Source organism: Chiloscyllium punctatum, chromosome 3 (assembly GCF_047496795.1).
Source record: "Chiloscyllium punctatum isolate Juve2018m chromosome 3, sChiPun1.3, whole genome shotgun sequence".
Classification (NCBI taxonomy): Eukaryota; Metazoa; Chordata; class Chondrichthyes; order Orectolobiformes; family Hemiscylliidae; genus Chiloscyllium; species Chiloscyllium punctatum.
Window position 1 is genome coordinate 122,131,245 of NC_092741.1, and position 17,806 is coordinate 122,149,050.

The following is a 17,806-nucleotide window of genomic DNA, read 5'->3' on the forward strand; positions in this document are numbered from 1 at the left end:
CAAGGATATTTACTGCAGTTATACAGAGACCACATCTGGAATATTGTGTGCATTTTTGGTCTCCTTATCCAAAGAAGGATGTTCTTGCGATAGGAGTGCAGCGAAGATTTACTAAATTGATTCCTGGTTTGGGAGTACTGAAGTATGAGGAAAGATTGCATCAATTAGGATTGTATGCATGTGTTTAGAAGTACTAGTGGGTTGGGGATGGGGTAGTTGGGACCTCCAAAAGAAGCCTATACAATTCTAATAGGACAAGACAGGTTAGATGCAGAAAGGATGGTCCTCATGGTGGACGAGTTCAAAACCAGAGGTCAAGGTTTAAGGATAAGGAGTAACCTTTTGGGACTGAGATAAAACAAAATTTCTTCATCCAGAGAGTTATAAGCCTGTGGAATTTACCAGCACAGAAAGTGGTTGAAGCCAAAACACTGCATTTTCAAAAAGGAGATAGATATAGCTGTTGTGGCTAAATGGATCAAAGGATATTGTGATGGATGTTTTTGGTGGGTGGCACTGATGGTGGGATTAGGGTATTGAGCTTGATGATCGGCTAGGATCATATTAAATGGTAAAGCAGGCTGGAGGGGGTGAATGGCCTATTTCCTGTCTTCTAATGTTTTTATCTTCGTACATAAGGCTAACTTGGAAGTAAATATTATAGTGCAAGCAAATTTTATTGGAAACAGAGGATATACCACAGGATTCAAAAACAGAATGTCATAATGGGGGGACTTTAAATATAGCTCATATAGTGGTAAAGAGCAGCGAGGAGCGAACATTCCTAGATTGTATTACAGAAAATTTCCTACAGGTGTACTTGTCCAATTCAACAAGAAAGGAGGCACTGATAGATATGTTTCAAGGGAACAAAGCTGCTCATAGAGGAGGGCAATGCATTTAAAATTTATTTGTTTCATTGTTTGGAACGATTGTAGCAAGGGCAAAGGATGATCTAGAGTAAGAATGATTAACTGGGAGAGAGCCGACTTCAAAGGAGCAAGGACAAAGCTGGGCTGAATAGACTGGAATCAAAGATTGCAGGTGAACAATAGAGGAGACTGTTTTGGCACAGTTGAGGTGTATTCCCTCAAAAGGGAAAGGTAGGGTAAACAATCACGAGCCCCGGATTTTTAAAAAAGGGATACAGATTAAGAAAAGACATGCTTCTGACAGGTAGAAAATACAATTGGGAACCAAGTTGAATATAGGAGGTAAAAAAGCAAAGAGAACTATGAACAACGACTAGCAGCTAACAAAGGGGAATCCCAAAGTTGCTAATAGCACTTTCACAGTAAAAGGGTGGCAAGAGGAGGGGCAGGGCCAATTGGGAACCAAAAAGAAGATTTACACATGGAGTCAGAGGCACAGTTGAGGTATTAAATGAATTCTTCCAATTTGTCTTTACTAAGGAAGTATTGCCAAAGCTATGATAACAGAAGAAGTAATCCAGTCATTAGAAGGGTTAAGAATTGATAAGGAGACAGCCTATGCAGTACTGGTGGTAATTAAAATTGATAAAACACTCATACCAGATTAGCATCCAAAGCTATTGAAATAATTGACAGTAGGATTTGTACAGCATTGGCAATAGTATTTTGAACTTCCCTTGACTCAGAGGTGATGCCAAAAGACTGGAGAAAAGCAAATGTAACACAATGTCAGAGCAAATTACTGCAGATGCTGGAATCTGTACTGAAAACAAAAAATGCTAGAAATCAAATTAGGCACTTTATAACTTTCTGGACTTAATATTGAGTTTAGCACCTTCTGACTGTGAACCCACTTCTGTTCCTTCCCTTTCTTTTAGCTTTATTTGTTGCATACCCTGTCACCATGTCCTCCCCATCCCCCAGCCCAGTGGGACTCTCTATTCTTTCCTGTTTGGCAGTTAGACACACCATTGTTCTCACATTCCGATCACTTAATATGCATTATCAGCAGCCTCCTTCCCTCAGCACTCCACACCCTCAACTATTGCATAAATATTGCCCCCTTCATTGGCAGCTCTGATAAAGTGTCATCTAAACTCAAAACATTAGCTTGCTCTGTGAATCATAGGATCTCCACAGTGTGCAAACAGGCCCTTTGGCCCTACAAGTCCACACCAACCTTCTCAAGAGTAACCCACCCAGAGCCACTCCCCTACCCTATTACTCTACATTTACCCCTGACTGATTCATCTTGCTTGTTTTTTTTGGAGTACATGACATACCTGGCCAATTTTCCACATTGTTGCATTGATGCTAGTGATGTAGCTATAGTGGAACAGCAGGGCTATAGTTTGGCAAGTTCTGGAACACAAATCATCAAGACTGTTGCTGAAATGTTAGAGGGTCCACAGTCTTTGTAGTATCTAATGCTTTCTCAATATCACATGGAGAGAACTGAACTGGCTGAGGACTCTCATCTGTGATGCTGAGGACCTCAAAAGAAGGCGGAGGTTATTTCACTTGACACTTTTAATTGAAGATTATTGCAAATTTTCCAGCCTTCTCTTTTGCATTATGTGTTGGGTTCCTTCATTATTAGTGTGGGGATATTTGTGGAGCTTCCTCCTCCAGTGAGTTAGTTGTCTGCCATCATTCTGTCGATTATGAAATTGCTTAGCTCCATCACTTGCTGCTTCTACTGCTGGGCATGGAAATAGTCCTGTATTATGTACGTCTGGTGCTTTTCCTGGCACTCCTGTAATCTTCATTGAACTAAGGTTATCTCCATAAATAGACAAGGTCTTTTCCCTGGGGGTGGGCAAGTCCAGAACTGGAGGGCATAGGTTTAGGGTGAGAGGGAAAAATTTAAAAGGGATCTAAGAGGCAATGTTTTCACCCAAAGGGTGGTGCACGTGTGGAATGTGCTGCCAAAGGAAGTGTGGAGGCTGGTATGATAACAACCTTTAAAAGACATCTGGATAGGTATATGAATAGAGGGTTATGGACCAAGTGCTGGCAAATTTAGGTATCTGGTCAGCATGGACGAGCTGGACGGAAGGGTCTGTTTCCGTGCTGTACATCTCTGCGACAATGTAAAAACAGTAGTTGCAGGAAGGATATTTCCGCTCAGTGGGAGAAGGTGAGAAATCTGGAACAAGGGAATAGAGTCTCACGATAAGATGACTGAAACAAAGCCTTGTGATTATTTATCAATCATTAAGAGCTGCATTCTCCATGGCATTACCTGTACAAATCAGAGTCCGATCAACTGCCATTCTCCTCTCGCGCAGTATAAATTTTGGTTTTGCTTCTTAAATGCTGTGAATCACCTCGATGAGTGCAGGATAAAAAGCTTCACAAGTATGTATTTTTTCAGCAATTCTTAATTTCTGTACTAATAAACAACTATTATTCAGGCATAAAGTCAAGGGAGAAACAAACTATCAAAGGAACTTATAAAAAATGGTAATTTAGTATAATAGATTCATTTTACAGTCAATAAATCTGAAATTATTTCAGATCTACTAACTTTAACAGTAATTATTAACTTTTTATACCATTTAAAGTCCAGCTATATTTTATTCAACAAGGGGTAATTTCTTCCAAGGGTTTTTTTTACCCTTTAGCCTCTGTCAATTTCTGAAAATGGATAGTATATCTGGCAAATCACTATCTGAAACACAATGATTTTTTAAATGTAAATGCAGCTGTTTTTCATATGGAATATTAATGCATTGTTCTGGCATTCCAGTATGTATAAAAATCAAAAGCTGCAACAAAATGAGATTAAAAGTCAAAAATTCCAACTAAACAAATTAATAAATGATTGCAATCACACAATATGAACGTAAATCATGATTTAATTATTTTATTAGAAAATCTATTGTTCTCAAAAAAGTCTGATTTACCATCTCTACATTTCAACATCTATACAATCACAGTTAAAGTGCTAAAACTGAAAAGACTTAACTAAAACATCCACACAATTCTAATGTAAACAAAAAGGTTCTTTATGGGGCAAGTGCAAGTTACAAGTTCTTTTCCTTTGCCATTTTAATGTTTGACAACGGCCCATCTAATATATCTTTTCTACCACTGGTTTGCTTCTGATGGTAAAGACAATGGTTTTCAACAATCCAGTAATGTTAATGTTGGGAGGAGGAACAATTCCTGAACATGGTTTTCAGTTACCACTTTGAAAAAAGAATATATTGATGGCGACTCCTATGTGCCAAGCTCACCACTTTGATCCGAATGTGGATAGATTATCAAACAGAATTGTAGTTTTGGCAGAAGTACCCCATCAGATCTGCTCCTAACATGACAGACGACTTGTCTATACATCTAACTATACAAAGTGGGAAACTGAGCACAAGCCAGAAGGAGTATCAGGTTGGTGATTGCTTCTGAATCAGCCTCAGGGCAAATATATTACACTTGGTGGCTTCCAATGGTATCTGTTGAGTAATTAAAAGGGTAGAAATAGTTGCACTTAGTTAGCCACTGCTTTCACCCCATTTCAACAACTAATCAGTAAACTAAACCCAGCACAAAGTTTCATTGTAAATAATGCAAGTCTCTTTCTGTATTTCACATCATTCAAGTGCAGCTACTGCAACTTGCCCAAAAAATTTTTAAAATATGAAATAATAATTAAGAAACCTACAATTTCTCATTATGCATTACCTCTTTTTGACAATTCTTTGTAAATTCCCAACATTGACTTTTTCTTCTGTCATCTAATGCACCCTTCTGTTTGCATTTCTTGTAACATACCTTCACTTGCTGCAATTCAGATTAAGTGTTACGTTTGGGAACTAAGTTAGAATGGGAAGTGGAATGGAAAGAGGAGAGAATTAATTCTTCCTTTTATAAGCATTCTATGCCATGCACCATTCACAACAGAGATGAGCAACGTTAAAACAAACAAAAGACTAATGGTAACACTGAAGTTGAAAGTCTAAAACATTGTTGTTGGAAATAGTGATATTTCCACAAAGCTAAGCTTGGGTTTGGAAAAGTCTAAAAATTGGTAGAGGAATGATAGAGATACAAGTTCCTGTGTCAAGACATGGGAAATAGGAGAACAAGAATTAGCAATGAAAAAGAATTTAATAAAATTGACTCTGTAGGAAATCACAATGCTACGTAAGATGTATGTTTAAGGGAAAGTGAACAGAATTTTATGGGCTACTGTCCAGAATGTCAAAAAAAAATCCTGGATATATTCAAATATTGGGACAGCTTTATCAAGTTAAATACTTAGTCACCGAGGGCAGCATGTACTCTTTGCAGCCAGTGAAGATTTTTAGATCTCTAAAGTTGATGAATGAATACCTAAGTGTTAAACAGGCAAATTCTGACCTGTTTAAAATGTCAGAAAATAAAGGCATTATTATTTAGCAATTGTACAAGAGAAATCAGGTGGACGATCTGAAGGTGATGAACATAGAGTCAACTTCAACAAAAACGCTGGACCATTATGAAGTAGGTTAATGATGTGCAACAGGTAGAAAATCTCTTTAAAGTTAAGTCAAATTCATCAGATTGATTTGTTTGGATTTACATGAACTTCCTCTCTGAATTAATGGGTTAGAATAATTAAACCATGATTCAAGCAGACTTGTCAAAACAAAGATAGTCACTTGGATTTCATTTTAGTACTCAATGATCATAGTAACCTAGGTTAGCAATTGAAATTACTAAGAACCAATTAGAATGAAAAAAATTCACTAGGAAAGGGCCAGCTACAAAGACGGTTAGGCAAAACCGTAATTGTCCCTAAACAGGAGACAGTTCAAGTACAGTTGACACATCCCCCACAAAAGCAGAAATACAGGGAAACCAAGGACTGAGTAACAAGAATAATAGATACTGATATGAAACAGAAACAAAAACGGACATATGTCATATACCAAGTGAGAACCGAGCTGAATATAGACAGAAAAGAATAATAAGAGCAAACAGGAAGTATGAGAAAAGGCTGGCAACTGATGTAAAAAGGATCAATTAGAAAGGATTGCAGGAGCAGATTAGGTTGGAAAAAGGAACAGGATTGATTAGGGACTAAAAAGTGAATTTATAGAGAGACAGAAAGCATGAAGGAACTACATGATACTCCGCATTTATCTTTATCAAAGATGACACTGCCCAAGTCGTAGGGACAGGGGAGACAGTTGAGACAATGGACAGCTGAAAACATGGTAAAGTACTATTAGAAAGTCTAGCTATATTTAAATTTACTAAGTAATCAGGACCAAATCAGATGTATTGGAGAATGCTGGGGGATAAAGGGTTTAAATTGTGGAGTCACTGGATACAACCTTCCAATCCCTGTTAGATGTAGGTGATGCCAGAAGACTGGACAACTGCCAATGTCATAGTCTTATTCAATAAAGTATGCAAGGATAAACCCAGCAATTATGGATAATTCCCAATGTATTTCCTCCAAGCTGCATTGCTGCGCAGCAGCTTGGATGTTCCATGCACTGGGGTCCCAATGCCACTCCCAAATCAGACTACCAGTTTCAGAAGCCACTGCCATACATGGCCCTCTGAGATCTTTGCAGCAGAAAAAAAAATCCCTTCACATTATTGGTGTGAAGGCTTCAGAAATAATCTGAATTTAGACAGATGAATTTTTGCTAGCTTTCCTTAATTCAGGACAAGTCATGTTGAATTCGATTGTTACTTCATCAAAAAAAAACAATGATTGATGAGGATAATGTGGTTGACGTGGTCTACATGGACTTTCAAGAGGTGTTTGAGCAAATGTCAAATAACATACATGTCAGCAAAGTTGAAGTCCATAGAAGGAACATGTTGATGTGAAAAATAAATTGTCTGAGTGACAGGATACAGAACTCTGTGATCTGGATGTGAACATAGGAGGTATAGTTAGTAAGTTTGCAGATGACACCAAAATTGCTGGTATAGTGGACAGCGAAGGAGGTTACCTCAGAATCCAACAGGATCTTGATCAGGTGAACCAATGGGCCGAGTAGCAGCAGATGGTGTTTAATTTAGATAAATGTGAGAGGCTGCATTTTGGAAAGGCAAATCAGATCAGGACTTATACACCTAATGGTAAGGTCCTAGGGAATGTTGCTGAACAAAGAGATCTTGGAGCGCAGGTAAATAGGATAATGAACGAAGGCATTTGGTATGCTTTCCTTTATTGGACAGAGCACCAAGTATAGGAGTTGGGAGATCATGTTGGGGCTGTACAGGGAACATTGGTTAGGCCATTTTTGGAATATTGTGTGCAATTCTGGTTTCCCTCCTATCGGAAAGATGTTGTAAAACTTGAAATGGTTCAGAAAAGATTTACAAGGATGTGGCCAGGGTTGGAGGGTTCGAGCTATCGGGAGAGGCTGAGTAGGCTACAGCTGTTTTCCCTGGATCGTTGGAGGCTGAGGGGTGACCTTATAGAGGTTTAAAAAATCATGAGGGGCATGGATAGGATAAATAGACAAGATCTTTTCCCTGGGGTGGTGGAGTCCAGAACTAAGGGCATAGGTTTAGGGTGAGGGGGGAGAAAGATTTAAAAGGGACCTAAGGGGCAACCTTTTCACGCAGAGGGTGGTACGTGTATGGAATGAGCTATCAGAGGAAGTGGTGGAGGCTGGTACAATTGCAACATTTAAGAGGCATTTGGATGGGTATATGAATAGGAAGGGTTCGAAGGGATATGGACCAGGTACTGGCAGGTGGGACTAGATTGGGTTGGGATACCTGGTCGGCATGGACCAAAGGGTCTGTCTCCGTGCTGTACATCTCTATGACTCTATTAATAGTGAATAATTGGTTTTAGCCTGGTTGAAGGTACACTTTGCTTAGTGTTAAGGCCATAACTTTTCTTGATCTGGATTCATGACCTAGATTTACACGTGGCACATTTTCAAAATATGAAAATCACATCAATTTTGAAGCATTGTGAACTATGAGGAGGATCATGACAAACTGTAAAGGAGCATAGATGACAGTATTGGAATAGCTAGATAAGTGACAGGTGAAATTCAATGTGGATGTATGAAATGACAAGTTTTGGTGGAAAGACAAGGAGAAACAATACAGAGAATACAACTCTAAAAGGAGCAACTTTAACATGTGAAATGACTCGAGCGCGTACAGCAAATACTTACAAAAATGACTCTGGGAATGAGAGACCAGTTGAGATGCTCCCAGACATGCTGATTTATGTATTTATTTCAGATTTCCAGCATTTGCAGTTTATTGCTTTTATTTAAGGTTGACAGAAGATTTCATAGATTTATTCAAAATCCTGAGAATTCCAGGAAGAATAAATAGACAAAAGTGTTCATGTTGGTAGAAGATTGAAAAACAGAGGACGTTTAAGGTGACTAACAACAAACTAGAAAGGCATTGGGGAAAAGCTTTTAATGTGAGTGCTAAGAATCTGGAATGTATTCCTGATGGTTGGTGGAAGCAGATTAACAGTGATTTCAAAAGGGAATTGGATAATTATTTGACAAGAAACACAGGGCTATGGGGAAATGTGCAAGGAGTGGGATTTGCTGACTAATTCTGAGCCAGCATGGACATGATACAGCAATTGGCTTTTCTGTGCTGTAAGCATTCCGTAATTCTCTAAATACATCACTATTCCAGCCGAGATCACAAAGGGATGAGAACATGCAGGTTTATACAATGTACTGAGTCTGATCAAACTGTTTTGAAATATGTATTGATACCTTTCAAAGACTCAGGACATCCTCAAATGTTTTACAGCCAATTGAAGTGTAATCATGGTTGTAGTGTAGGAAATATAGCAAAATATGTATGAGCAGGATCTCTCAGACATTAATATGACAATGATCAGAAATATTAATGATGTTAGTTATAGAACATTGTTGTGGGATTTTGTTTTTTGTACAACTAAGGGAGAATATAGGATTAATGTACCTCTGAAAGTGCAGCAACCTCTTGGTACTCATAAAACAGCAGACAAACAGGAGGCTGGAAGAACACAACAAGCCAGGCAGCATCTGGAGGTGAAGTGAACGTTTCAGGTATTAACCCTTCTTCAGGGCTGTTGGGGGTAGGGGGTTTACAGCAGTGTAGCAGGGAATGAAAAAGGTGCAGTGGAGGGCTGTCTGGATGATGGGGGGGGGGGGAAGAGAAAAAAGCATTGTTTGAAATAGGAGGACAACAGGGATGCTTGGGAGTGGAATGTCTCCTCATCAAACCAGATGCAATGGAGGAGGAGAAATTGGAAAAACAGGATGGAGTTTTTGCAGGATACAAGATGGTAGGAGGTGTGGTCCAGGTAACTATGGGAACGTGGGTTTATAGTAAATTTCAGTACATAAACTATTGCCAGAAATGGATACTGAGAGGTCAAGAAAAGGGAGGGAAGTGTCTGAGATACACCAAGTGAATTTGAGGGCAGGATGGAAATTGTTAGCGAAGACTATGAACTGTTGCAGTTCAGCCTGGGCAAAGGATGCAGCACCAATGCAGTCATCTATGTAATGGCGGAAGAGTTAGGGAACAGTACCCGTGTACGTACTGAAGAGGGCATGTTCAACATCACCAAAATGACAGGCATAGCCAGGGCCCATGCAAGTGCCCATGGCCACCCTCAGGATTTGCAGAAAGTGGGAAGAATTGAAGAAAACGTTATTGTAGGTGAGGACTAATTCGTTGAAGTGGGGGCAGAGGAGCACGAACGAGGAGCCCTTTTCTGAGGACAGACTGTTCGGTCTCAGACGGTTTGAGGTCGGGGGATATGGTGTCTATGTAGCATGGCTTAAGTATGGTGTTTTGGAGAGTTCTCGAGGTGGCTAAAGGAGAGTGTTGGAAGGGTAATAGCATATGTTAGATGAGGGTTGAACGCGGTGCGGTGGTGGGAGGTGTGAGAACAGTCGTTGGAGGGAAAGGAAAGTGGGAGGGTAGTGGGATGGAGGACTGGATGTGCGGAGGGGTGTGGGGAAGATGAGGTAGGGAGGAGAGGTGGAAGGGTAGGGAGTATGTCAGGGTGGTTAGATGAGGACAGAGAGGTGTGTTGGCTAGCTGCAGGCGGGCAGGAGGACCCAGGAATGACCCTGGGTGATCAGTGTCCATATGCTGATGGGAGAGTTGGGGCGGGGGAGGAAGAATCCAGAGTGGAGGTGCATGTTGTAGGGAAGCTGAGACAAGTACCAGTCCTTTTGTTGGCGGAATCCAAGGCAGCGTTTGAGGAATTGTACAGAGCAGAGAATGGATGGTTGGGTCTGTGCAATGGATACAAAGGCTTGGGTGCTGGACTGGAACTGGAAGCAGAAGTGGTGTTACACTGGAGAGGCCTGGTGCTGGATGAGGTCTGCATATGTGTAATGGCAGCACCAGCGTGGGGGGCAGGAAGTGGTCAGAAACAGGGTGTGGCTTTTGAATGGTAAGTGATTTCTCTGACTGGAGGTGAGTAAAGGAGACTCTTGTGAACTTACAATTTTTAATGTCCGATATTAAACAGAAAAACCCTTTGTTGAGCATGTGTTTCTGTGTCAAAGAGTAGAGGTCCTCCACAAGTTTAGGAAAGAGAGACTTTGGAGGGGTGGGGGGTGTGTGAAATGAGGAGAAGGAATGGAGGTGCTGGTGCATTGCAGAGAAGGTTGAGTGGAGGATCCAGAGAGAGAATTGTTTATGAAGGCATTTAAGGTAGGTCCAATTACTGAGGGTTTAAAATGTACCTGTTGGCCCTGAGGGATGAGATGGTTGATGTGGTAGGTCATGTGGCTGTAGTAGTGGGTTGTTTCACAGTGTGGTTGAAGAGCTGAAGGGCTGAAGAGGTCACAGCAGTGAGGCAGTGAGAAAGGAACTCACTGAGTTCACATCTGATGGAGGCAGAGAATCTCTTCAAAGTGGGCATCCTTTGAAGAGGCTTCACAGTGGTATAAACCTGGTTACAGACAAAAAAACTGCAGATGCTGGAATCCAAATTATACAAACAAGGAGCTGGAAGAACACAGGAAACTAGGTAGTATCAAGAGGTGGAGAAGTCAATATTTCGAGTATTAACACTTCTTAACTCATAAAACAATGTAGGCCTAGATCTTCTTCCCAAAGCATGGAATGGAGCTTGAGTGCTTTGTCAGGTGGAATACTTTCTGTCAGCAGTATTATTCATTTGTCCATATTATTTTTATCTTTGAGCTGGGCATTGGCATGTGTTGGGAGAGGGGTTGAAACAATACTATTCTAGATCATTAAGCTTCCCCATCACAAGGTATAACAATAACTTGGATGTGTATTGCATCCCAACTTAACAAGTTCCGTGTTTTTAAAAGAATTCTTTCATGGCACGTGAGCATCACTGACAAGGCCAGCATTTGTTGTTCATGCCAAATATGCATTTTAGGTCACAATTCCATTTATCTATCCATTATCCCTGCCCCTGTGTAGTAACTGATTATTTGGCAAAACTGCCTCATCTGTTTCCTGTCCTGTCAAATATTAGAAGGAACATTGTGAGGTAGCATTGCAATGTCCTGACACAAATAAAGACTGAACAAAAATTTTGCATTAGCCCCTTTACAAAAGCTATCTCATTTCAAGTAAATGCAACATATATCTACACTTTAATCACTTCGTTTCATTGTTTCTTTCATACCGTGCATCCAGTTTCTAATAATAGAATTTAATCTCATGGAGATGGGAGTTCTGAAAACTGACAGGTTTTTGTATTAATATTCTTACCATCTCTGCCATAAAGTTAATAAAAATAGTTCCAATGATCCTTTTGACCAGACATGAGAATGGTGTCTTCATGATGTCAAATTTTGCATAAAAAATGTACATGTTCATTTAAAGATGTCTCAGCAAAGATATAAAAAGAAGTTTTTTTTTACATTATGAATCATATCATATTGTCCTTGAAGATGAATCTAAGCTTCCTACCTGCCCAGTTTTACAGAATAGCCAAAACGAACAGCTCTCTGTTAGGAATGAGATGCCACCTTGAAGACTTCCTTCTTTCTCGCCTTTACATTGATTGTGACAGTTGAAATACATCTAAACTTTTGTTGTTCCAAAGAGGAGTTCATCATGTTTATGTCAGTAACTATTTAAACCTCCTTCCCAACATTAGTGACAATAGATGAAACTGCGATTAACAAGACCTTTATCTATTTATCTGCCATTGACCTATTGTAACAACTGCCACAAAACAAATTCTCTCTTGTAAATGCTTTGTAAACGGCTCTGCCCATCTTCCCTTTGCCTCCTTCATTTTGCCTTGGAAAGGAGGTTATGTTTAGGCACTTGTGCAGTCTTCCTCAATGACCCGGTTCATGCTGGTACCATGCGTAATATGAGTTGCTGGGTTTGTCAGGTCCCTGATGCTGCTTTGCCGGGACTGATCATTCAGGCGGTGTTGGCTGCTTTGCCGGGATTGGTCATTGAGCCTCGGCAGACTACCATGCACCAACCGCTCATCCAAACCTCTGAAGCTGCATGGTGTATATCTGGCAAAAGAACAATGACAGAGGTTCCAATTAACCGTCACATAGATAGCAGGTTTGTGCAAGAATTTATAAAAGACTGTGGGCTAAAGGGGTCAGGGGCCTTCAGAACAGCAAAGTTGATGGATATTTGAAAGCACCATAAAACAGTGTTCAATGACAGTCTTCTGTTTGAGCACTGATGGTGGAGACTGGAATCTAGTGTGGACTACTGGACCCCATTGACTGCTAATGAAGATTGGGATTCCTAACTGGCTCCACTCACCTGCCATCTCTTGATCTGTGTAGGCTGCCATGGTAACTGCTGAGTTTACTGTGGACACTATCGGCCTTGCTCCTTTGGTCATCCATAATGGCAAGCTGCTGTGAAGAGGCATGAGTAGAGGTTCCTTGTGTAGAGGTACCTCGGGATTTGCGGATGATTGGGGTGTTGGGGTCTCTCAACAATGACTGCGCAAACTCGGGTTCCTGCAGTACTTGGCGGCTCTCATTTACAGAACTGAAAAGAGAAATGCAGGAGATCTGGGTCAATTATAGAATCCAGTTAAAGTACAGATAATTCTCAGGCCAACTATTAGGTTTCAGTTATCTCCCACCTCTAAAATTAACCTTTACTAATGATTAGTTTCTGATTCCAGCTCTGGTTTTTAAATCTGTCAAAACATGTGTGTTTTAGCCACAAAAAGGGTGCAGTGCAAAGTTATTAGAATGAGGGAGCCTCAACTTGAAACTACAGCCATGTCAGTCAAAACTGTCAATTATGAAGCATTTAATTCCCCACGAAAACAGTCATGAAAATCTTGAATTTTCACCAAAAATAAGCCATGCACGTTGGGTTACAATTGGAATGTTCAAGATTGACAGACTTTTGGTAGGCAAGATATTAAGATATGAAAAGGGAGGTAAATGGAGTTAAGATGCAGATCAGCCATGGTACATGCTCAGCGGCAGAATGGCCTCCTTCCAACACATCCCACGGGAAGGAACTTACTTCTCAATGCAGAAGTGCAGACATTTTCTGTACAAAGTGTCGTAAGTTCCACACATCTCTTTCAAGTGAACAATACCTACTGAACTTCATAGAATCTCTATAGCGTGAAAGCAGGTCATTCGACCCATCAAATTCACACAAATCTCCAAAGAGAGATTAGTGCTGGCAGTTGTATCAGGAACACTGACTCACTGGACTGATTGACCTTCCAGGAGATGAATTAAAATTTACAAAATTTCACTTGTTCATTCATCAGTACAGACAGAAACAAACAATGGTTCTCCAGGCACAAGTACAGAAAATGCTGGAGGTTTTGAGGTGAGTCGAACCCCAAATGACTAGTTTTGTTCAACAGGTCAATGGAGTTGCTATATACTTCCTGTAACAGCTATGGATCAGTCAGTAATGGTCAGAAGGCCTTCAGTTAACAGTCCACATGTTACAAATATAAAGTTTATTCTGTTGTGAGGTTCTCTCTTTAATTTAGGGTAAAATGAAAGGGGGAATGCCACCTGTTGTGAATTCCACTTGACCATAAGTTTCAGTGACATAAGGCTTATGGGGGTCCAAGAATTTTCCACTGGGAAGAAGGTACAAGATTTACAGACCTGTAAATGATGGCAAAAGCACTTGCGATGACTGTGTAGACGTTTGGTCTCCAAGTCTCACATGGAGGTTTTAATAACTTTACATTTTGTGGCAAGTTATACTTTGAACTGTCTATTTAATTCCAATATAGATCAGACATTGGAAGTCTGCAATAATTTACACTGGGTTATGCTTTAGGAAGGAAAAGTATATAGAATACTTCAGTCACATCAGGTTGCAGGTTTCTTAAGACATTCCTGAATCTCTCAGACAGGTCAGTTTGCAAGAATACGGTGGCTCAGTGGCTAGCACTGCTGCCTCACAGCGCCAGGGACTGGGTTCGATTCCTGCCTTGGATGACTGTCTGTGTGGAGTTTGCACATTCTCCCAGTGTCTGTGTGGGTTTCCTCCAGGTGCTCCGGTTTCCTCCCATAATCCAAAGATGTGCGCGTTAGGTGAATTGGTCATGCTAAATTGTCCATACTAAATTGTCCATAGTGTTAGGTGCATTAATCAGAGGTAAATATAGAGTAGCGGTATGGGTCTAGGTGGGTTGCTCTTCAGAGGGTCGGTGTGGATTTGTTGGGCCAAAGGGCCTGTTTCCATACTGTAGGGAATCTAATCTATAATGGTAACAACTGAGACAGAAAAAGACAGCTAATTCTGTGCGTGAAACAGAAAACACACTGTCTAATTACTCAGCAAGGAATTCATTCCCAGATTGAAGAAACATATTTGTGAGGTTTTAAATGAGGAAGGTTCACTTAGCTTTGGAAAGGAAGGTATTGCCAAGGTAACCCTCACTGTGAAAATCAGCTCAAGGATAAGGCATTATTCAACTGGGTAAGGAAAAAGGAAATATGCTATCCAAAATGAGAAATAGCCTTGGATTAGTCTCTGTAGAATAAAGTGTTCACTGAAAGGACAGAGTAAAATAGATTTGTGCTTGAGATTTTGATTACATTACAAGTGGTATAAAGTAAACATTAAAAAAAAGGTTGGTCAATGTTTTTAGTTTTGTTGTTATTGTAAAAAACAGTGCTAAAACTTGAAATCTTGTTGTGTGAGCCTTCCCGTGCCCCTAGATATTCAGATATCTCTTTAAGCTATTGGTCTCTCAGATTGTAATACACTGTAAACACTGCAGCAGTCAGAAAGATTGACATTTTTTGTTGATTGCAGTACTGAGTAACCACTGCATTGTTGGAGGTGCTGCTATCTCCCCTCTAGCAGGACATAAAATCTCCCATTCATACCCTTCCTCCACCTAAAGATACCAGACAGGGCAGGCAGTGGGAAAAAAACGGCAGCATTAGAAATGCCAGGCCATGAGCCCCAGGTGCACTCACTCTTTCTTCTTGTGTCCATGGAAGAAGCTAGCCCATTCAAAGCAGGTCTTCTTACTGCCAACCCAGAATACAGAAGGAATTCCAACAACCAGCGCCATCAGATATTTCATAAGGAAGAGAATAAGATCAGGGTGGCTCACCTGGGTAACCTAATGAGAGATAAAGATAATTTAACAATGAATGGAAATATATTGAGAATAGCAGAAATGGTAATATTATGGCATGTTAAAACCAACTCAACTCTTTTCATTCTAATCAAGGCCTACACCTCAATGATTAGTTTACTTTCTTTTGATGGATCCTGATGGACAGCACATTATAATGTGATACAGTGCAGTAGGCTGGAGAATGATAGCCTCTGAACTTTGTTGCATTATACCCATCCTACCCTACCCACAGTGTATGTACCCTTTAAATATAAGGTGCAATGTCTTGTATTTACTGACTTCATCAAATATACTCAAGTAAAAAGATTTATAAACGTTTTTGTTAAAATTGGTGAAAAGCAAAGTACAATCTTTCCCTACAAAATGAAGGTTGGTTTGTATTAATTACATTTATTAATTAACCAAATTCATTTGATACAGGAAATGAGGAAAATTAATAATCTTTCAAAATAGTCTTTAATAACAACATCCCAGAATGATAAAATAACTTTAATTTGTCCCCAGAGAACCTCAGGGAGTCTGGTTTCAGGTTTATCTTCTAGCAGTCAATGGCAATGGTTACTTTGCACATATAATTAGTGAAAGGAAACTCATTATCATCAGTTACCACATGGTACGTCTAAAGAATATTCACACAAACTAGATGCAACAAAATACCAAATCATATCACAAAACCAATGTCCTGGATTGTTCCATCACCATTCCTGGGTACATTATGTCTCATCAGTAGGATAAAACTCCAGAGACGTGAATGTATGGCTTGCAGTCACGATGGAGTGGTCCCAAAAATCCTGAAAATGGACTCTCAACAGTCACATGGTATCAGGTCAAAATGGGAAAGGAAAAGGCCTATGATTACTACTTACTGCCCTTGCTCTACATTGGAAACAATTTGAAAAAAGCACAGAGGATAGCAAGAACCAGAATTTGCTATGGGTGGCAAATTTCCTGGTCCATCACCAAGAATGGCTTAAAATACCACTACTGAACAAGCTGACAGTCATGTAGGGCACAGTTGCCAGACTGAGTGTGTAGTAGGTGCTGATTTGCCTGTTGTGGATGAATCCATGATAATACAGATAAGACTGACCAATACATAGTCCTTGGGATGACCAAGTCCTATATTCATACTTTCCAATATCATAAAAGGCAAGGTATATTGCTTCATCAGTTAGCTCAACTGTAGGTGCAGTATAATATGCCAATAACACGGGGTTCGGGTCCCACTCTAATTGAAGAATATTTAGGTCCTGCTTTGTCATCCTGTCTACAATAAAATCATAGCATTAAATGTTTTAACTATACCTGCATCCACAACTTCCCCTGGCAGTTCATTCCACATATGAACTATCCTCTGTGTGAAAAGGTTGCCTGTCAGGTCCCTTTTAAATCTTTCCTGTCACTTTAGACAATTCCCTCCAGTTTTGAACTCCCCAACTTAGGGAAAAGAACTTTGCTATTCACCTTACCTACACCCCTCATGATTTTATAATCCTCAATAAGGTCACCCCTCAACCTCCTACACTCTAGTGAGGTAAGCCCCAGCCTCTTAAACACAAACCCTCCAGACAAGGTAAAATCCTTGTAAATTTTTCCTGCACTCTCTCCAATTTAATAATATCCTGCCTATAGCACTCCAAATGTGGTCTCACCAAGATCCTGAACAATAGCAACATGATGTCCCAACTCTTAGACTCAATGGTTTCAGCAATGAAAGCAAGTGTGCCAAACACCTTCTTCACCACTGAAAACAAAAAATGTTGGAGATCACAGCTGTTCAAGCAGCATCCATGGAGAGACAGTAAGTAACATTTCAGAGCTCTGATGAAGAGTCACCTAGACTCAAACCATTAGCTTGCTTTTTCTCCATAGATGCAACCTGACCTACTGTGATCTCCAGCATTTTTTGTTTTCAGTATAGATTCCAGCATCTGCATTAATTTGCTCCTGTTTTCTTCACAGCCTTAGTATCTGTAACACACTTTCCGGAAACCATAGGTCTCTCCATTTGACAACACTCACCCAGGGACCTATCATTAATTGCGTATGTCCTACTCTTGTTTACCTTAGCAAAATGCAACACCTCTCATTCATCCAACTTAAACTCAATTTGCCATTCCTTGGCCCATTAGTTCAATTAATCAAGATCCCTTTGTAATCTTAGATAACCTTCTTCAATGTTAACTATTCCACTAATTTTGATGTTATTCACAAATGTACTAACCATGCATCCTAAATTCTCATCCAAATCATTCATATAAATGACAACAGTAGACCCAGCACCAATCCCTGTGGAAATTCGCTGGTCACAGGCTGC

The 17,806-nt window shown here is 40.1% G+C and overlaps 1 protein-coding gene across 5 annotated transcripts in view; it reads right to left on the reverse strand.

Moving 5' to 3' along the window:
• Positions 1-3,785: 3,785 nt before the first annotated feature.
• The window catches only part of LOC140464621 (frizzled-3), a 106,493-nt gene continuing 92,472 nt past the window's right edge, over positions 3,786-17,806 (reverse strand). For all 5 annotated transcript variants that reach the window (XM_072559934.1, XM_072559952.1, XM_072559943.1 and 2 more), the window contains 3 exons: positions 15,323-15,471; positions 12,660-12,893; positions 3,786-12,397 (listed from right to left, as the gene is read on the reverse strand). In XM_072559934.1, the coding sequence (XP_072416035.1) occupies positions 12,187-12,397; positions 12,660-12,893; positions 15,323-15,471 (594 nt within the window). In that variant the 3' untranslated portion in view covers positions 3,786-12,186. The remainder of the gene's footprint in view (positions 12,398-12,659; positions 12,894-15,322; positions 15,472-17,806) is intronic.